The 19,039-nt window shown below is 45.5% G+C and overlaps 1 protein-coding gene across 17 annotated transcripts in view; it reads right to left on the bottom strand.

Moving 5' to 3' along the window:
* The window catches only part of SAMD11 (sterile alpha motif domain containing 11), a 153,424-nt gene that overhangs the window by 97,392 nt on the left and 36,993 nt on the right, over positions 1-19,039 (bottom strand). For all 17 annotated transcript variants that reach the window (XM_060276218.2, XM_035118490.3, XM_035118487.3 and 14 more), the window contains one exon: positions 10,085-10,263. In XM_060276218.2, coding sequence (XP_060132201.2) covers positions 10,085-10,263 — 179 coding nt within the window. The remainder of the gene's footprint in view (positions 1-10,084; positions 10,264-19,039) is intronic.

Below are 19,039 nucleotides of genomic sequence, written 5' to 3'. Positions count from 1 at the left end.
ACAATCAGTTACACAGAGTTTAATAAGAAAAGCCAGATGTGTCCCTCAACAACTAGAGGCAAGGGTTCGTCTCTGCTTGGAAAAGGACGGGGAAGCAGAAGAAGGCCTGGGAAACGGGCCACCCATCAGTAGTAGGGCATCTGCTTTGTATGCAAGAGATACCAGGTTTAATCCCCACTTGCATCTCTGGGTAGGGCTCAGAAAGCAGCTTGGCGGGAAGCTGGCAATCACTGTGTACAAAGACGGACCAAAGGCCTGACTGTGCATAAGGCAGTGCCCTCTGTTCCCAGTTGTTGCTGGCATCTGACTGTCTTGAGAGACAATGGAAGAATGTGCCGTGGGAGTGGAGGTGGGGGATACGTTGCTGTGTCTTAAGGAAAGCTCTTTAAGCTCAGGGGTGGAGTGCCAACTTTGCACATATAAAACACAAAGTACATAATAAAAAAAACATAAGCAAACCAATAATCCGTTTTTTAAAGGAGATAGGATGCTAGCCAAAGGCCTGGTTGAAGGGGAACATTTCTGCCTGGCGCCTAAAGGTGTATAATTAAGTGCCAGCTGAACCTCCCTGGGGAGAGCATTCCACAAACAGGGAGCCACTGCAGAAGAGGCACGTTCTTGTGTTGCCATCCTCTCGTGGAGGAGGGCCTCAGATGATGATTGCAAGGTTCAGATTGGTTCATTTGGGGATAAGGGGCCTTTGAGGTATTGTGGTCCTGAGCCATTTAAAGCTTTATAGGTCAAAACCAGCACCTTGAATTGGGGTCGGAGACTAACTGGCAACCAATGCAGTCAGGACAGGATCAGCATTATATGCTCAAATCATCTTGCTCCAGCGAGCAACCTGGCCGCCCTATTCTACACTAGCTAAAGTTTCCAAACCATCTTCAGAGGAAGTATACTGCATGAGAAGATCCCGGGTTCAATCCCTGGCATCTCCAGGTACAGCTGTCTGGAGAGCCGTTGTCAGTCAGTGCAAACAATACTGAGCTAAAAGGACCAAAGCTCCAACTTAGTACACGGCGGCAGCTTATTTTTTAAATAAAAAGCATGTAAGAAAAATGCGTATCAATAAATAAACATGAACTATAAGCCAATACAAAAGTGGCTAAACGTTCATTCTATTGAGAAAATTACAACAGACAACCTGACATTTGCTTAGAAATGCAAAAAAACAACAACCCAAAAACCAAAACCAAAACAGACACAATAGTAATTTGGGTCCTTAATCCCATAGGTCTCTCATAAGTTTCCATGAGTTTGAGGTGTCCGTCTCGTTTGATCGTACAGGAGCTAACAGATCTTCCTGGCAGCTTCTTAAGGGAGCAGATGTAGCTCTGGGGTAGAGCATCTGCATTGCATGCAGAAGGTCACAGGTTAAATCCTCAGCATCCCCAGGTAGGGCTAGGAGAGACCCATGCCTGAAACCCTAGACAGCCGATGCCAGGCAGTATAAATAGAAAATTCAGCGGCCTGGCTGAATAAGACAGACTTCTATATCCCAAGTGTTGCATTTTAAAGTGCTGTAACCCACTCTGAGACCTTAGAGTGAATGGTGGGAAATAAAGTAAGTTGTTATTACCGTAGTACCTTGGTTCTCAAACGCCTTGGTACTCAAACAACTTGGAACCCAAACACTGCAAACCCGGAAGTAAGTGTTCTGGTTTGAGAACTTTTTTCAGAAGCCGAATGTGCTCCGTTTTGAGTGTTACACTGATTTGAGTGCCACACTTCCGTTTTGAGTGTTACGCTGATGATTTGAGTGTTACACTGAGGTCTATTTGTTTCTGCTATTTATTTTGTGTTTTTATGGCTCTTTTTGTTTTGTTTTTGTGACTGTGTGGAACCCAGTTCAGCTACTGACTGATTGTGTGACTGTGGTACATTGTTTATTGTTTTCATTTTATGGGTCATGGTTTCGATAGATAGTAAAATTCATGTTAAATTGCTGTTTGAGGGGTTGTTTTTAAAAGTCTGGAACAGATTAATCCGTTTAGCATTACTTTCTATGGGAAAGCAAACCTTGGTTTTGGACCGCTTTGGTTTTGGAATGGACTTGTGGAACGGATTAAGTTTGAGAACCAAGGTACCATTGTATTTCCTAAAACAAATCAGTTGTATGTGGAAGGATGGCTAGTCAACAATCCAACTGTTAACAAACAGACAGATTGATTGCCTGATAGTACATAAAATATATAGATATAATCAGACACATTCAGAAATCTAACAGGCCAAGGTGAAGATGCAAATCTGCATAAATAGACAGAGTGCCTCTGGGGAAAAATTGATGGCTCACTGGAACCTGTGCATTACAGCAATAAGAAAGGCAGGAGATCTGCATTTATAGACAGCTAAGTTTTCCTCAGAATAAACTCACCAAAATTAATGTACACAAGTTGAGAGTGTCCATTAACTTCGGCAGGTCTACTAGAACAAGTCTGGTTGGAGATATTGAGTTGTATGCAATGCTATCCCTACTCAGAGTAAACCTATTGGAAGCTAATGGACATGATATAGGTCCACTGTAGGTCTGCTCTAAGTGGGATTTAGCTGGGGCACAAGCCTCAGGAAAAAGACCGCAAATTATACCAGCATTTTCACCCATATATGCAATTTTTACGTCCTTGAAGATAGTTTCTGTGTGTATTATTTATTGGATAGCCAAGTTTCACTTTGCATATTATTACAAAGAGTGTGAATTAGAAGAGGTTCTCATCACCATCCCTAACATAGACCAAGGTGCTTTTGTTCTCTGCACCCCTGTGATGGGCTTGCTGGAAGAGGGACCAGCTTGCCTGTCCTCTTGCTGCCTTATACAAACTCAGAAAAATGGTCCCTCTAGCTCAGTACTGTCTACACTGACTGGCAGCGGCTATCCAGCATTTCAGGCAGGGAGCCTTTCTCAGCCCTACCTGGAGATGCTGGATATTGAACTTGGGACCTTCTCTGTGCAAAGCAGGTGCTCTACCTGGCTCCCTTTTAGGAAGCGATTTTCCCCAGCACACACTCGGCCTCCCCCTCTGCGCTGCCTGCCAGTTCCACAGCACAATAAAGTAGCCATTTCCGCTCACTATCAAATCTAAGTCCTCATTAGACCCGCTGCCGCTTCCTGGCACTCTGGATCAAATCCAGTGCTCGTTTCCCAGACAGATCTTAAATGTATTTTATTTATTAGGGTGACAGTCATTACTATGAAGCGTCGGCGGCAGCAGTGAGCAGCTGCGCTAGAGGAGGAAATGTCAGGAGAACACTGAAGGGCTAGGCTGAGGGAACAGTAGGGAACGCAGTCGCAAAAGCCCAACCAGAGCTGCACCTAAGAAGCTGGGCCCTTGAATGGTGGTACAAATAGGCCTAGTGATTTCTCCTCCCTGCCCTCCCAACCACAGCACCTCTCTTTACTATTACAGTCATACCTCTGGTTACGTTCGCTGCGGGTTGTGTACATCACGGGTTATGAACACGCCGAACCCGGAAGTGCCGGAACAGGTTACTTCTGGGTTCGGCGATTAATGCATTCACAGATTCAGCACTTCAGGTTGAGTACTGCTTTGGATGCGTATGGGGCTCCGGAATGGATCCTGTTCGCATCCAGAGGTACCACTGTACTTCTTTAGAAATCACTCATAGCTGAGTAAGATTGTCTTCCATGAACACGGTCTTAACAGTGAGTCCGTAAGTGACTGTGGACGCCAGTTCTGGATCCACAAGTCCTTCCACAGCGGGGGAGTTGATCAAGGTGAGGGTTTGCCAAGCGTGCCTTCCTGGTAGCATGTTTCTCCCTTTCATCCTGAGTTTGAGAGTCTTCAAAGTCCATGACACCTTTGGTAAAGGCTGTTCTCCAATTGGAGCACTCATAGACTAATTGTCGCTGTTTATACTACTTTTTTAAAGATTTGCCTTAAGAGAGTCTTTAAACCTCTTCAGTTGACCACCAGCTTTACGCTTACCATTTTAAAGTTCGGAATAGAGTAGTTGCTTTGGAAGACAATAATCAGGCATTCAAACAACATGACCAGTCCAACAAAGTTGATGTTGAAGAATCTTTGCTTCTTCCAGTTCCAGTAGTTCACCCGTCTTCCCAAGTGATGTGTAAAATTTTTCGGAGACACCACTGATAGAATCTTTCAAGGAGTTGCGAGAATTTTGCTGGCTGCAGCTAATAAAGAGATGCCTCGATAATTTCCACAATCCGTTCTATCTGCCTTCACAGCCATTGTAACATAACACTTGTTATCTTCTGCCTGTTCTGCCGTTGAGGAGAGGACTTCTTGGATCATTCTCTGTCTAGCTCCGAGCTCCTCCCCTTTGATCCTACCTACGCTGCTGGGAGTATGAGACTCCTGACAGCTTCGCTCACAAGGGTCATACAGTAGGAACGTGCAAGCCCACTCACCACCACAAGGTGATGATCCAGTGAGTGAGACCACTCTATACATAGGGATGGGTGAACACACCAACTTTGATTCCTCTCAATTTCTCATTTTTCCAGTATTTAGATCTTCACATTTCTATATCAGTCTGCAGTGTTGTTGTTGGTTTTTGAAGGCCCCATGAAAACTCCATCAGCATTTTAATGCAAACTCCTAATAATATACCGTACATACTGTTGTATGGAATTTTGCATAAATATACACTTTAGTTTTGCAAAAGGGGGGCAGCTTGTCTACCTAACAGAACTACAACTTTAAGGATTAGTGCCCAAGTTTGCTTTTTTCCTCTTCCCTCCCCATCCCTCTTACCTTTAGTGATTTTTTTTAGATTGTAAACTGGCAGGCAGGGACTTGTCTTGCTTATCTTATTGTACCGGTATGTAAGCTGCTCTGGCAGCCTTTTTTGTTGTTGAAGTGCAGGGCACAAAAACACTAAATAAACCGATTGATTGATTGATCAACTGTAGGGCTGGCCCTTATCAATGGAAGATAAATCCCAGACCTGGGCATCTTAGAGTCTTTTATAAACACCATCTTTTAAAATTAAATTTCTATACACCCTTCATCCAAGGATTGTGGGGCGCATTTAAAATATAAAACACAAATCTACGTAACATACGCTACCATGACGACTTGCAACAAACATACACATACACCAGTGGGTAGATGGTCCCATAAAAGCCTCAAAAGAACGAGTTTGGCTGGAGATACTGAGCTGTATTCAATGCTAGTCCTACTTGGGAGTAGACCCTTTGGATGGTAATAAATATGACTGAATGTAGGTACATAAATTTAAATGGGTCTGCTCCGAGTAGGATTTAGTTGAGCATAATTCTCAGTAAAGAGATTCCTACTTACTTTGGCATGAAGGTTCCCAGAAAAGATGGGAGCCACAGACCTGACCGACTCCCTGCCCCCTTTGCACACAGCTGCGTCCCACAAGTGCCAGAAACATGTAAGGAGGGTGGGGGAGCAGGGATGCAGAATGGGGGGTGGGTGCGAGAATGGGGGCTGCTTTTGGTTTGAACTCCAATCAATTAGAGAGGCAAAGAGCAGCAGCCTTCAGGGATGTCAGAAATAGATTTCCACTTAAGAGCACCAGGGATGCGGCTGACAGACTGACAGCCCCAAACCATTAAAGCCTTCACGGAGGCTGGCAATTTTGCTATTAGAAGATGGAAGTCTGGGTAAGTATGGCACGGTGACCCGGTTCACTGAAGGCAAAGTGGAAAGGAAATGGGGGCAGGGGAAGAGGGGAAGCAGCGGAACGGGGGAGAAGGAGGGGCAGACAGAAAGTCCCCTACACACACCGCTAAACCACAGAGACACTCAGCCCATCAGTCAAAATAACAGCGGCGAAATGAGGGGAATTCTAAAAACGTATATCTGACCCTCCCTTAACCTCATCCATCAATCTTTCCACGCCTCCCTTGTTCCAATCCGTAGTCTCTCTTCCCAACCCTCTCCCCCTCTCTTCTTCGAATAACTGCAGGCAGTACGGACAACTCCCAGCACATTGGCGGGACCCCAATAAAATATCCCAGCTACCCCCAGAGCTGTTTTGCCTGCTCAAGCCGCGAGATTGCCGATTTAAAAGAGCATTTCCCCACTAGCCCCAAGCCAAAAGGACTGTTGCCAGTTTTAAAAGACACGTTTTGGTTGCGCTTCTTCTTGCTGGTAGGGGCCCCTGACGTCAGCTGCAGGGGGCTGCACCTAAAGGTAGATTTCTCCATGAGTGGCTGTTAGTCGCTGATAGAAACTGAAGACCGTTCAATCAGATCCCTATTCTGTCTCTGGGGTGGGTGGGCTGGAGTGAGGATCCTAGGCGTTCAAACACACATACCAATTGGATACACATTGTTGGTCCACTTAACGCAAGCCAGAGGCAGAAAAACTATAGTGGATGCCAAATAATTGTGGGATGCCAGTTGCTGAGACTCACAACTGAGGAGAGTCCTGTTGTTCTCGGGTCCTCTGCCGGTTTGCCATAGGCATCTTGTTGTCAAGCGATAACAAGACACTGGGCTATGATGGGCTACTGGCCTGCCCGATCCATCAGGTCTCTTCTTACTTAGCTTCTTATTTTATTAGTGACTCAGCTGGTTAGTTTAAACCAAGGGTGGGGAACCCCAAAGTCCAGGGGTCCAGGCAGCGGAGGTTTAGGATCAGAGTTTTCATTCTCCTAGATGTCAACCTGGGAAGGAAGCCCAAGCCCCATCTGCCCCTCGCTTCCCTCTACAGCAGGTGCAGAAACTGTGTTCTCGACCACTGGACCCACTTATTCGTCTCCATCTGTTCAATCCGCCAAAGCCCATCTTTGCATGCAGGGAAGTACCTAACTTGCCGAGCCTTTGAGATCCATTGGATAACCTCACCTGGTTTTGCTGGCCACTCAAAGCCATTCCCAGGGTGTGGCCACTGTGGCATGCCAACAGCTTCTAGGAGCCACAGGTGAGAACTGAGTGCAGGGCGGGGACCAAAGATAGACACACTAACCCAGAAGGAGCACAACATGCCCCCCACAAGAGGTACTACCCCCTCCCCGAACACCCCATACACCCTGGGCTGTAGTTACTGTACAAAGGTTAAGAGTCACCTCTGTTGCCCTATTCGCTCTGGACCCACCCACCACTAGCATGTGGCCCTCATAAGGTTGCCTACAAGGAAATGTGGCCCCCGGATTGAAAAGGGTTCCTCACTCTTCGTGACATGAAATACCACCACCTGCTCTTTGACGTGTGACCCCGTGCTCACTTACAGTAGTAGCCTACTTGCTTCCTGCCAGCTTTTTCTCCCTCTCTTCCTTCAGTAACTTTGCCCCAGAGCTTCGTGTCTCTTGGCTTCACTACCCTCTTCCTTTTCAGCTTATTCTGCCCAGGCTGCATCTCTGTCGCTTCCCCCACCTCCTGACCATTTGTATCTACTAAGGATTTTCATCCTATCAGGCATTATGACCTTTTGCTTCACCTTCGGAAGCTGCAGTGTCTGTCAACATACTATTCCGGCAGCGTTCCCGAGCAGTAAGGAATGCTAACATCACAAGCAGATCAATGAATGGCTAGTTTCTCAGGGAAGCAAACAGTTTTCAGCCTATAGATAGATAAATTACTTGAGCCCCACATGTCAAGAGATAACCTCTTCCTTAATATTCCAAACCACACAGTTATGTAAATCATTCTCTGTTAAATACGGTACTACTATTTTGAAGTGGTATAGAGGATCTCAGTAATCCATATTCCTACCCTGTAAGGCAGGCCAGCACTATCTTTGTAGGTGGGGTAGTGGGGGAAAGGAGCTGAGATTGAAAAACAGTGGCCATATTCAGACATCACATTAAACCGTGGTTTAGTGGAGCCAGACCTACTCTCAGGCTCATGTGTTCCTCCTTTCCTCTCAGACATGCTCAGGAGGATGAGTTTGGACTAACCTGAAAAAAGGTTTTACTAGTCTATTGAGGCTATCAAGAGAAGAATTGAATGTTGCATTCCTATGCTGGGCATGGAAGAGGCAAGTTTCCTATATCTAACAACCCCACCTGCTGCTAGCCCTCCTCTGGCAGACCACTCACTTGCAATTCCAGGTCGCCTATAGGCCAGAGTGTAATTGAAAGAACGAGTTAAGGGATAGCAAAAGCTTCCAATCTCCAATCTCTCTCAGTAGAGCAAAGAAAGCAGAGAGGGGGAGGGGAAAAAACAGGAGACATAGACAGACATCTTCTCAACACACTAAACCATGGCTTAATATAGGGCAGAGAACCTGTAGAGGAAGGTTATTAGTTTGTTTTGCTTTTGTTCTTCTTTTTATTGTATATTTGTGTTGTTTTATCTTGAATTTTTATTCTGTGAAATGCCCTGAGATCTTCGGACAGAAAACAAGCAAGCAAGCAAATATAGACATCTAAGATTATAACACCCTGGACAATTGGCCAGGTTGGTTGGGGCTGATGAGAGTTGGAGTCCAAACAACTGGAGGGCACTATGCTGAGAAAGACTGGCTTAAAAGTGCATGGCAAAGTATTCTGAACTCATTGGTCTCAGAATCCAAATCTGAAGCCAAGGACGTAGTCAACTGGGGATTTTTCTAGCCTTGAGACCTTCCATGAAAACAGAGCAAGGCTGAAATCACAGGTACACTCTTACTGGGAGGCAGACCCCACTGGTGTACATTATGCACAAAACTGGGATGCAAAATCTCAGAGGAAACCACCTTAGTAGATGACCAAGCCAACGACTTATAGTTAAAACTTTCTCTCCTCTTCTCTCTTTCCTGACTGTATTTTCTCACCAATGAGCCCAAGCAAATCACAATAATTAAGATTCTGAAGATAAAAGCATTTTATTGGTTTGCAAACCCTGGGTATTCATCTAACAAACTATTTGCCTCCCTCCTTAGGAAGACAAAGCAGGGCTATTGGAACAGAGGCGCTGAATTAAATGGGTAGTTAAAAACAATTTGGAGATGCTTTGTGCGCACCCGTGGTGGGGAAGGATGCAGACCTATTGCCCAGCTTTACATGCAGAATTAATAAACTGCATCCACAACTAATGGCCACAAGAAACAAGGTGTCAAGTCAGAGATGCTTCTTTTTCAGTTGTGGTGGGGGTTTGGGGGAAGAGATGCTGTGCCACTCCAGCTCCCCAGACCTCTGCTGTTGGTGACCCGGCAAAGTGGGAGGAAAATGGCTTAGTGACTGGCAAGCAACAGGCACATAAAACCCCCTCACACAGAGAACTAGAAAAGCAATTACACGCCTTTGCTCTCCCATTCCTTTGTTTTTATAGGGCTTGTTTCGGAATCCAAGCAACTCTGTGCATTAGTGAGCGCAGGGAGAGGATGGTGGTGATGATGATCAAGAATAGCTGTAATGATACACTTGGGGGGTGGAGGGCAACGAGACACAGCTGCAATACATTTTCATTGCCTCTCCGTTACAAGGTATTACACAATGCACGCTTTCCCAGAGGAATCCAAAGTCTTGACTCTCTTTGGGAATTGCTTTGTTTCCCCAGAGGGAAAAATTACCTCTCCTCTACCCATGGCAGCTACATTGCCAGGGGTGTAGAATACAGGAAGTTGTTTTTATACTGAATCAGTCCATTGGTCCATCTAGCTCAGTATTGTCGGCACTGACTAGCAGCAGGTCTCAAGCGTTTCAAACATGGGTTTCTCCCAGCCCTAGTTGGAGATGCTGGGGATTGAACCTGGGACCCCCTTGATGAGGGGTAGCATATCTGCTCCAATGGAGTCTTTGTCTATACTTGTACACTTGTAAATAAAGCAAATGTTTTTAAATGACACTCAAATCTCCAGTGATCTCTCCTCTAAAGAAAACCAAACCCACTGCCCCTGGAATCTACTATGACTCAGGGAAGTGGGGAAAGCACACAAATATGTTTTTTTACAGCATAACTCTTCTACAAGAAGTGTGATCACAGAATATTACTGTCTAGGCTTGCTTGTAGATTTTTATGAGCTTTACATGACATCACAGCATGTCAACCAATGGCTTTCAAAGAGGTTATGCAGACATCCAAACAGAGACTTTTTGCAGTCTCACAACTTGCAACTGCTGGGGTGGGAGCACAAATGATCAATTCACACTCAATGCTTTGGGGTGTGGGGGTGAGATAGGAAATCACAATAAACAAAATTACCTTCTTTTCATGATACTAATATGCAAATCCTCCTCTTGCTTGACATCAGGGTGGTGACCGTTGACCTTGTCGCTCTCCTCACTGTCGTCACTGTGTGAGAAAATGGAGGGAAGCTCTTTCTTTGGGGTCCTGGTAGGAGGCAAGGGGATGGTCCTCTTCTCAGCAAGGCGACCCCGATTCTGCCGAATGGGAGAAATCCGGAGTCAAACGAGTAGAAAGGGGGGGGGAGAGAAAGAGGAAAAGATCAGATTAGGTGTACTGAAGGGGGGAGGTTTTTTAAATAAAGTCTGTCATCTGTTGGGGTGGCTCTGTTGACACCTCCATAATCCTTATGCAAAACAATCTATAGTTAATGTTAATGGTGTGAGCAATCCATCATCAAAGCTGAGGCGTACAGCAGATTATCAATTAAACCTTGGTTTCTTACATTACAGAATGATTTAAAAGACCAGAAAAGGCGGCTGAGCCTTTGTCTGAATCTTTTGTGGCTCTTTATCCACAGCTCTTTATCTGTTGGGCGGTGTTAGCTCCTTAACCAGTTTGGCAGGAGACTGGATTTGTATGCAATACTAAATTGTGGTTAGCATTAACTAATTTTGTAAACCAAGTAGATGCTTTAATTAATGAGTCATCTTTAACCATAGTTAATAAATCATAGCTAAGCTGCTGGGCTCACAAGTACAGTGGAACCTTGGTTCTCGAACGCAATCTGTTCGACTCCCAAAACCGTTCGGAAACCAAGGTGCGGCTTCTGATTGGCTGCAGGAGCTTCCTGCACTCAAGCTGAAGCTGCGTCAGTTGTTTGGCTTCCAAAAAACGTAACACTTACTTCTGGGGTTTTGGCGTTGGGGAGCCAATTTTTCATCAACTAAGCAGTTTGAGAACCAAGGTTTCATTGTAATGCTATGCCATGGTTTAATAAACCATAGTTTAATGCACCATGGTTTCACATTATACGTGAACCAGACCTCTGAGAGTGCTTGGGAACCCTGAGGATTGGGAGGAAACAGCAATGGATGGGAGACTGCAGAGGAAAAAGTGGCAGGCACAAAAGGGTTAAATACCCCTCCCACTTGCCACCCTGAAAATGCCTCCACACAACCCCCCCCCCAAATATTTTACATACAGTATTCAGCAACAAACACAGGAAGGTTCCAAATATGCAACAAAGTATTCAGTTGCACCCTAACAAAAATGACACTCCTGGTTGTTCGTTTTTAATTGAAGACATTCCTGGAAATCTGAGGACAGCACATATATTGAGCATTTACTCCAGCAATTGATGCTTTCGCCAGGGACCCCCAGAGCTCAATGCCTAACCTCCCTCCTCCACCCCCACAGCTAGATGTCGCAGTGCACCTCTTTCCCGCTAAGTCACAATTTATCGCATCAATTAAGAGTCAGCGGCCTGCAAATTCCCAACACACAACTGCCACGGGACTGCCTCGAGTGCAGCTCCAGAAGCTGAGGAGGGGGACGGTGCCGATCTCAGCTCATAAAAATCATTTAATGGCCATTATGGTACCTAAGAGCAGTTACTTGGTCTCAGTGGCTGCTCAGGGACTCATCATACTTAACTAGAGAATAGGGAAGGAACAGAGGGTGTGTGTTGGGGATTGAGAACAGCCCTCGCGGAAACTATTCAGAGCCCCACACACAGAGAAATAGGGAGTCCTGTTAAACTTCCTTTAACAGCCCTGCCAGGCTCACAATCAGGGGTGGCTCAAGTGCACACTTATGGGTTAAGCGGCCTGCATTTGCAACTCTAACACAGCCTCTCCCCCAACTTGGTGCCCTCCAGATGCTTTGGACTACATCTCCCATTAGCCCCTGTGAGCACGGCTGTACTCAAAAGAACAGATACATTTACAAACTGGACTTTCAAGCAGCAATGATTTGTTCCAGAAGAACAGAACTTAGAATCATAGAATTGCTGGAAGGGACCTTGAGGGTCATCCAGTCCAACCTCCTGCAACGCAAGAATCTTTTGCCCACTGTTGGGCTTTTTGCCCAACTTCTCTTCTGCACCAGGGCAGGGGCAGGGGCAGGGGCAGGGGGGGCGCGCGCACACACGCACACGCACACGCACACGCACACACACACACACACTACTCCTCTTGAACTACTGCTGGCTGAATGCAAACACACCACAGAGTGGCATGAAACTAAATTTTATTAAGTTGGGTCCATTATTTTCAACAGGTCCACCCAGAGTCAAACTTAGCTGAATGCCACCCTATGATACCACAGTCATTCCTCCAGATTAACCAAACTCATCAAAGGTTAATTGGTTGTAGTCAATGCTAGTTCTACTCAGATTAGATTCCTATCACTGCAGGCCAATGGGCAGGCTTGCAGTTTACTTCAGCATGATTTTAGTCCACTTTCTTTAACTACCACTAGTGCTGACATTTTGCAGAAGATTACCAAATGTGTATTAAGAGTCCTGAAGACAACAGAATGTATGCTACTCCTTTTCAGAGTACGGTAGACCCCACTGAAATTAACACAACTTAGGTCCATTCATTTCAATGGATCTACTCTGAGTAGGATTTAGCTGCATGCAACCCAAAGATGTGACCAAGAACTTTGCATCAACATGTGAAACATCCGTCCCACTCATATAACCTACTGCATAATTTCTTATTACTGGCACACTACCCCCAACAATTGGAATGTTCACAAACATTCTGTGTCATCACAACACCTCAGCCAATGGCTAGGAGGCTTGCAAATAACCTGCCGCTGGCCTGAGCCTCACAGATACCATAGTGGAAAAGAGGTTTCCTAGTCACTAAAAATTAGGTGCTAGGAAAAAGTTGGCTGAATTCAAGGTTAGATCCTAGTTCATTCTGGGTTTGTTTCCTTCTCGGGGAGTAACACAGCAACAGAAGCATATATCAAGCATCTGAAACATTTCACAGTTACTAGTCCAGCATCCTGCCTGGGAAAACCATCACCACCACCGGACATGCACAGCCTCCCAAAAATTCAGAATGGCATTTTAAGAGAGTCCTAGCGTTGTTCACTTCCAGTACAAACACTGGATCAGCCCAAAGGAAGTCCCTTTGGATGTGGCCTCCTTTTATAACCCTGAGATAATCCTCCCTTGCTAATAAGAGTACTGTACATCATTGTGTGCTGGGGGGAGGGAAGAGACTCGTATTTTATTTTCTGCCTCTTAACTTATTATGTTTTTGAATGTGTTGATCTGACAATATATGAAGAGCCAAAGGTCCATCTAGCCCATCATCCTGTTGGCCAGCCAGACGCCAGTAATACGTTCAAAAAGCAGGACATCAGTGCAGCAGTATTCTCCCCATTAAAATTAATTAATCCAAGTTAGTAACATTCCCTTATTTCATAGAATTGTAGTGTCGGAAGGGAGGACAGACGTCATCTAGTCCAACCCCCCGCAGTGCAGGAATTTTTTGCCCAACATGGGGCTCAAACACATGACCCTAAGCTGAAGAGCCCCACCTTCTTCCAGCTGAGCTATCCTGAGTTCTGTTAAATTGGTCTACTCTGATTAGGATTAATAATGACTACAAGCCTACCTCTTTCTCCAAATCACATCTCGTATTTGCTTAAATCTGCAGCTCTAAGCTGAGCGTGCGTGTCATATTTTGCTCTGATCTACGTTAAAGGCAACGGGTGAAACTTATCAAATGCCTCACAATTAAATCCGAGGCCTCCTTTGAGCCTGAGGGCCTGGCAAATGGCCCTCCCGCCTGACCACTGCTCCTCGCTCTAATTGGCCCTGGTGAGCGCTAGAGTTTAAATATGCATTTTAATAATATGTCATTGCTTTGGTTTTATCCCCGTGTTGAAGAGCGCTCCGGGTCTCCCAAGAAGACGGAAATCAAAGATAGAAAGGAGGCTAAAATTTCCACTCAGAGAGATGCCAGTCAAGGCTAGCCAAGTTGTTAGGACAAAAGTACCCTCCACCCACCCAAACTAATGCTTCCATCACAACTCCCACATTAAGCCACATTTTCCCCAGCCCATTAAAAAAAAGAGAGAGACTTTTTTCCGCAGCAGAATAGGAAATAACCGAGACGGATCTTCCAGATGAGAACGGAGGGTTGGAAAGTACAAGAACAAGGGGGAGGAGGAAAGGAAGGACCCCTGTTCTCAGAGGGAAGGTCAAAGCGTATCAACGCCCTGGTTGTGATGTAGCACAGCTGCCAGAAAACGAGGAAGGATTCCTTCCAGCAGGTCCCCGGCGAGCATTTAATTGATCCCAGAGACGCCGAGGCCTCAGCTAGGGCGGAATTTGCAATGTGTTGGTTGGGGGGTGGGGAGAGAGACGGGGGAGAGCGAGAGAGAGAAGCTTATGTGAGGTCATGTGGTGGGAAAGGGGGGCGGGGGGCAGAAAATATTGCATCTTGACAGAGGACAGGGCATCTTCACTGTGGCTACCAGTCACACTGGTTATGTTCTTCCTCCCCTGTCAGAGGCACTTATGTCAGTTGCCGGCACCAGCAGGTAAGGAGAGCTCTTTTGGGCTCAGGTTCTGCTCACGGGCTCCCCGTATGCACCTTGTTGGTCACTAGGTCAGCCTCTGGCCTAACCCAGTAAGTCTCTTCTTATGTTCATATAAGTAACAGTGAAGGAGGGCTGTTGCCTGTGGGCTTCTTTGAGCCATCTGGGTATCCACTATGGAAACCGTACTAGATGGGCCTTTGGCCGGATACAGGCTCCTCTTATGTGGAGAGGGGAAGCCAACTGCTTTTTGCCTTCCTGGCAAATGAATAAAGGCAGCTGCAAACACGTATGCAGGAGAAGTTGTATAGAGCTCAGTGGCAGAATATATACTTAGCATGCAGAAGGTATTGGCTTCTTCTCCTGCCTAGCTAGACTGCGTCTTGTGGATCCCTTGCCATCCATAATGATGCCTGCCCAATCACTGCCTGGTCACCTCACCAAGTCTCTTGGGTGGAGGCCAAAGGTGCTTTTTGCCTACCATCAACACAGACCAAAGAGAGAGAGGGAAGTCAAATGAGCTCCATATGGAGAGGAGGCCCCAAAGTTTTCATTCCCTTGTTACTGACACATGAAGGTTTGGTTGCCCTCCAGGAGCCTGGAAACCACGGTTGGGAGGAGAAAAGGGAAGGCCCACGAATTTCTTATTAAGAAGCTATACCAAGAGTTCCTTGGAGAGAGAAAATTCTCTGTCCTTCCCCGATTCCACCCCTTCCTGTTTTAAAGCCAGCTGTGATTACCAAAAGAGTCATACCAGGTTCCCAAATAAGCCCCCCGCCTCTCCCCCAGGCCTTCATTACACATCGCAGGCCAGCGTCTCAACGCCACCGATTTGTTTCAATAGCAAATCCAGGGGCTGGGGCAGCCCTTGCCTCACTTCCTGGTACTTAACCAGCTTTGCTATTAAAACCCAGGCCGCTGATAAAACAAGCTTCTCGGGTTCCATGCCGTCCTCTGCTCCGACGCTCAAGTAATGAGGAAATGAATAAAAGAAGAGGCAAGCTCTCTCCGCAGGCTTTGCTGCCAAGCGCGTTTCCCTCATCACCTGTCAAAAGCGGCCTAGTTCCTCGCCCGATTGCTAATGCAGTGCATCTCTCAAATGGATAGGAATTCACACTGTGCAGCCACAAATGAAGCCAGGCAACCCTATGGCAGGAGGTCTTGGGAGAAACGGGGGAAAGTTAGGCAGAGCCCAAAGGGCACATCCTGCTCTGCAGAACACCCCCATGCAAACACTTCCACAAAACGACAGGGGAGGAGAGTCATCTTGTGGTGAGGTCCTGTTTGTAGGCTTACTTACCCCTGGGGCATTTGGTTGGCCAGTGTGAGAACAGGATGTTGGGACTAGATGGGCCACTGGCTTGTTCCAGCACTCAGGGTCTTATGTTCTTATAGGAATTACAGTGGTACCTTGGTTCTCAAACGCAATCCGTTCCGGAAGTCTGTTCGACTTCCGAAACGTTTGGAAACCTGCTTCCAGTACTCAAGTGGAAGCTGTGTCTGATGTTTGGCTTCTGAAAAGCTTTTGAAAACCGGAACACTTCCGGGTTTTCGGAGTTAGGGAGCAGATTTGTTCGTCAACTAAGCCAATCGATAACCAAGGTTCCACAGTACTATGTTATCCTAAACAAGTCTTCTAGGGACTAAGCCTCGCTGAACACACTGGGGCCCACTTCTGTCTAATCCTTAGGGATGGGGCAAACTTTTCAGTTTTGGATTCTCTCAGTTTCTCATTAAGTTCAGCTCTCCCCAGTTCCGCATCAATTTCCAATTATTATTATTTTTAAGTCCTCTTGAATTTCTCCCAATACACTCATTTTTAATTGCAGTTTTGTCTAATGTACACATTATTGCAAAGCAATTTCCCTCAATATAATGCATATTTTACCCTAACATATGCATTCTGATTTCTGGGGCACTTTACCTGGCTGGAGAACTGCACTGCAAAATTCTGAAAAATGTGAACTTCAAAAGGTGGTTGTGCTTTGGTTCTTGTATTGTTTCAGATTGTTAAAAGTAGTTTTGCCTTTTAATGTAAACTGAATCAGATTTCTCCCCTATCTGTAGTAATAGCACAAAGCACTGTAGCATTAGCCGCCTTCTGCTATGGACTTGACAGCAATAGCTGATATGTGGATTGCGGTCCATGAAAATTTCTGCCATAATAAATGGCAGTTACTTTGCTGGTATTCCTTCCGAAGACTGTTCATATTTTCAAGTGAGATTCAATTGCTTATCAGCAGATTTAGGTTATGTAATGAAAGTTGAGTTGTAACTCTTGTAACTCTTGTAACTTGAAAGTTGAGTTGTAACTCTTGCCCATGAAAACCTGGTCCTCCACCACTACCCCCCCCATTGTGACTTCTTGCAATAAGGAAAGTGATAGGGAAACAGACTGAAGAGTGTGAAATAACATTTGCTTGTGCCACGACTGTCTCCTATCAAATAAAAACGAAGGCTCAATCAATAGCCAGCATCATCTAATTTTCTATAAACTTTGTGGAAACTAATCAAAATGAGTGTTTAACAAACAGGCCTGGATGTGACCAAACCCAGCTGCATGACTGGAAAATATCCTGGACCACTACTAGGCTCAAAGAAATGGCAAACTTTCTGCCTCTAGTCCCCGTGAGACCATCTCCACACCTCCTTCCCAACCCAACCTGTCTCGATGATGGATGTTTTAACTCTCTGCCCCTCGCTCCCCCCCCAAAAAGAATATATTGTGGAAAACATATAACAAAGAGATGGGGGGAAATTGGTTTCTCATAACCTATTTTTTTAAAGCGGTCTTTCTGAAAATGCTCCAGATGTTTCAGAGAAGGGAAGATTCTTAGGTAATATCAATACCTGGAGATCCCCTTTTCAGCACAACAGGAAGTCATGCTCTGAAGCTGGTCCTTCAAGAAACAAAGACATGGTAGCAGAGCATTGGGCTAAGAAACTTTTCTTCTCAGCAGGGAACAAGATTCCTTAAAGCAGAAGGCTGCGCCCTGCTTGGAAGTCTTCAGCTGAGATAAGACTTTGCCACCAGAAAAGGAGACAGTTGAATCCAATTCACAACATGCATGCAGAATTCAGCTTCTTTGAATTTCTTTAAAGCAAGTTCCTAACCCTTCTAGTTACAGAGCTATGTTTTGAAAGGGCGCTAACAATAGCGGCTGAAATCTCAGAAGTCAGAGGTATTTTCAGGAAACTGAGTGTGGCATTTCACTATCTCTCCTATTCCCTGAGTAGAGAAACCAAAATAAATTATGCAAATTTTGAAAGATTGTGCAAACTTGGCCCACTGAAATAATTTATCCAGGTTACAGAATGTGGTTTTTCTTGGCACAAAACTTTAATATTAGTCTGAGCAGAGAATTTTAGTGTTGCCAGTCCCATACAAGCAAAGATTCAACAGGCATCCTCACTTTTTACTTTCATGTGTCTCCTGAACATCTTTTTTTATGCCGAAGGGCCTTCGCAGCTGTTTCTTTGTTATTAATCAGTCACTTTAACAATTATCTGTATTGTTTCAATGGTGTCTTAATATTTTTCTATTTATTAAAAAAAATTCCAGGTAACATGAATTATCTATAAGAATTAGCCCTGTTGGATCAGGCCAGTGGCCCATCTAGTCTAGCATCCTGTCTGTACTCACAGTGGCCAACCAGATGCCCCAATGGAAAGCCTGCAAGCAGGACCTGAGCTCAGCCGGAACTCTCCCCTTCCTATAGTCTCCAGCAACTGGTATGCCTTTTGCCTCTGACAATGGAGGCAGAACAAAGTAATTATCATCATCCCTTCCACATGGGATGTTAAGGCTGTGAGTGCCAATCCATATGTTGTCAGAACAGCACTCTCCATGCCCCAAAGGGAGGTGTCGGCAAGGCTTGATGGAGCCCTGAAGTTTACATAAATGCAAGACTTCTTTTAAAACAACAACAAATAAACCTTGAAGGCAAACCCCAAAGCAGCTCAATGAGAACTGAACATGCTCAGTATTAAAGGAATGCTTGCTGACTGCCTCGTGGTGGTGGAGGTAGGAACAGAGTGGAGCAGCAGGAATCCTGAACAGCAGCAGTCCATACGTTGCAACATTCTGTTGCAGGTTCCACATATCTTCGATTCCTCCTCCTCCTCCTCCTCCATGCAAGGATTGGTTTTTCAAAATAATCTTGAATTCGGTTAACGCCGCCCAATCCCTTTTCTGTGTTCAGAAGCAAGTTTCACTGTGTTTCAATAGGGCTTATTCCTCAGGAAGGATTGTAGCTTTAGCCTTCTGAACCGAGCAGAGAGTTTAGAGGAAAGAGGTAAATATTGGCCCTGTCAGCTCGTAAAACTGAAGCCACCCGGATTCTTCCGTGCTTTGCCTTAGCCCAGGACCTGGAACAGCACCGAGCTTTTCTGCCGCCCCAGGATACCAGTAAATTCCACCATGGGGAAATTCCACATGTCGGTTACTTTGGCAGAACATCTGTTGGGAGG

Source organism: Zootoca vivipara, chromosome 6, assembly GCF_965207765.1.
Source record: "Zootoca vivipara chromosome 6, rZooViv2.hap1.1, whole genome shotgun sequence".
Taxonomy (NCBI): Eukaryota; Metazoa; Chordata; class Lepidosauria; order Squamata; family Lacertidae; genus Zootoca; species Zootoca vivipara.
This window is presented reverse-complemented; position numbering and strand designations above follow the sequence as displayed.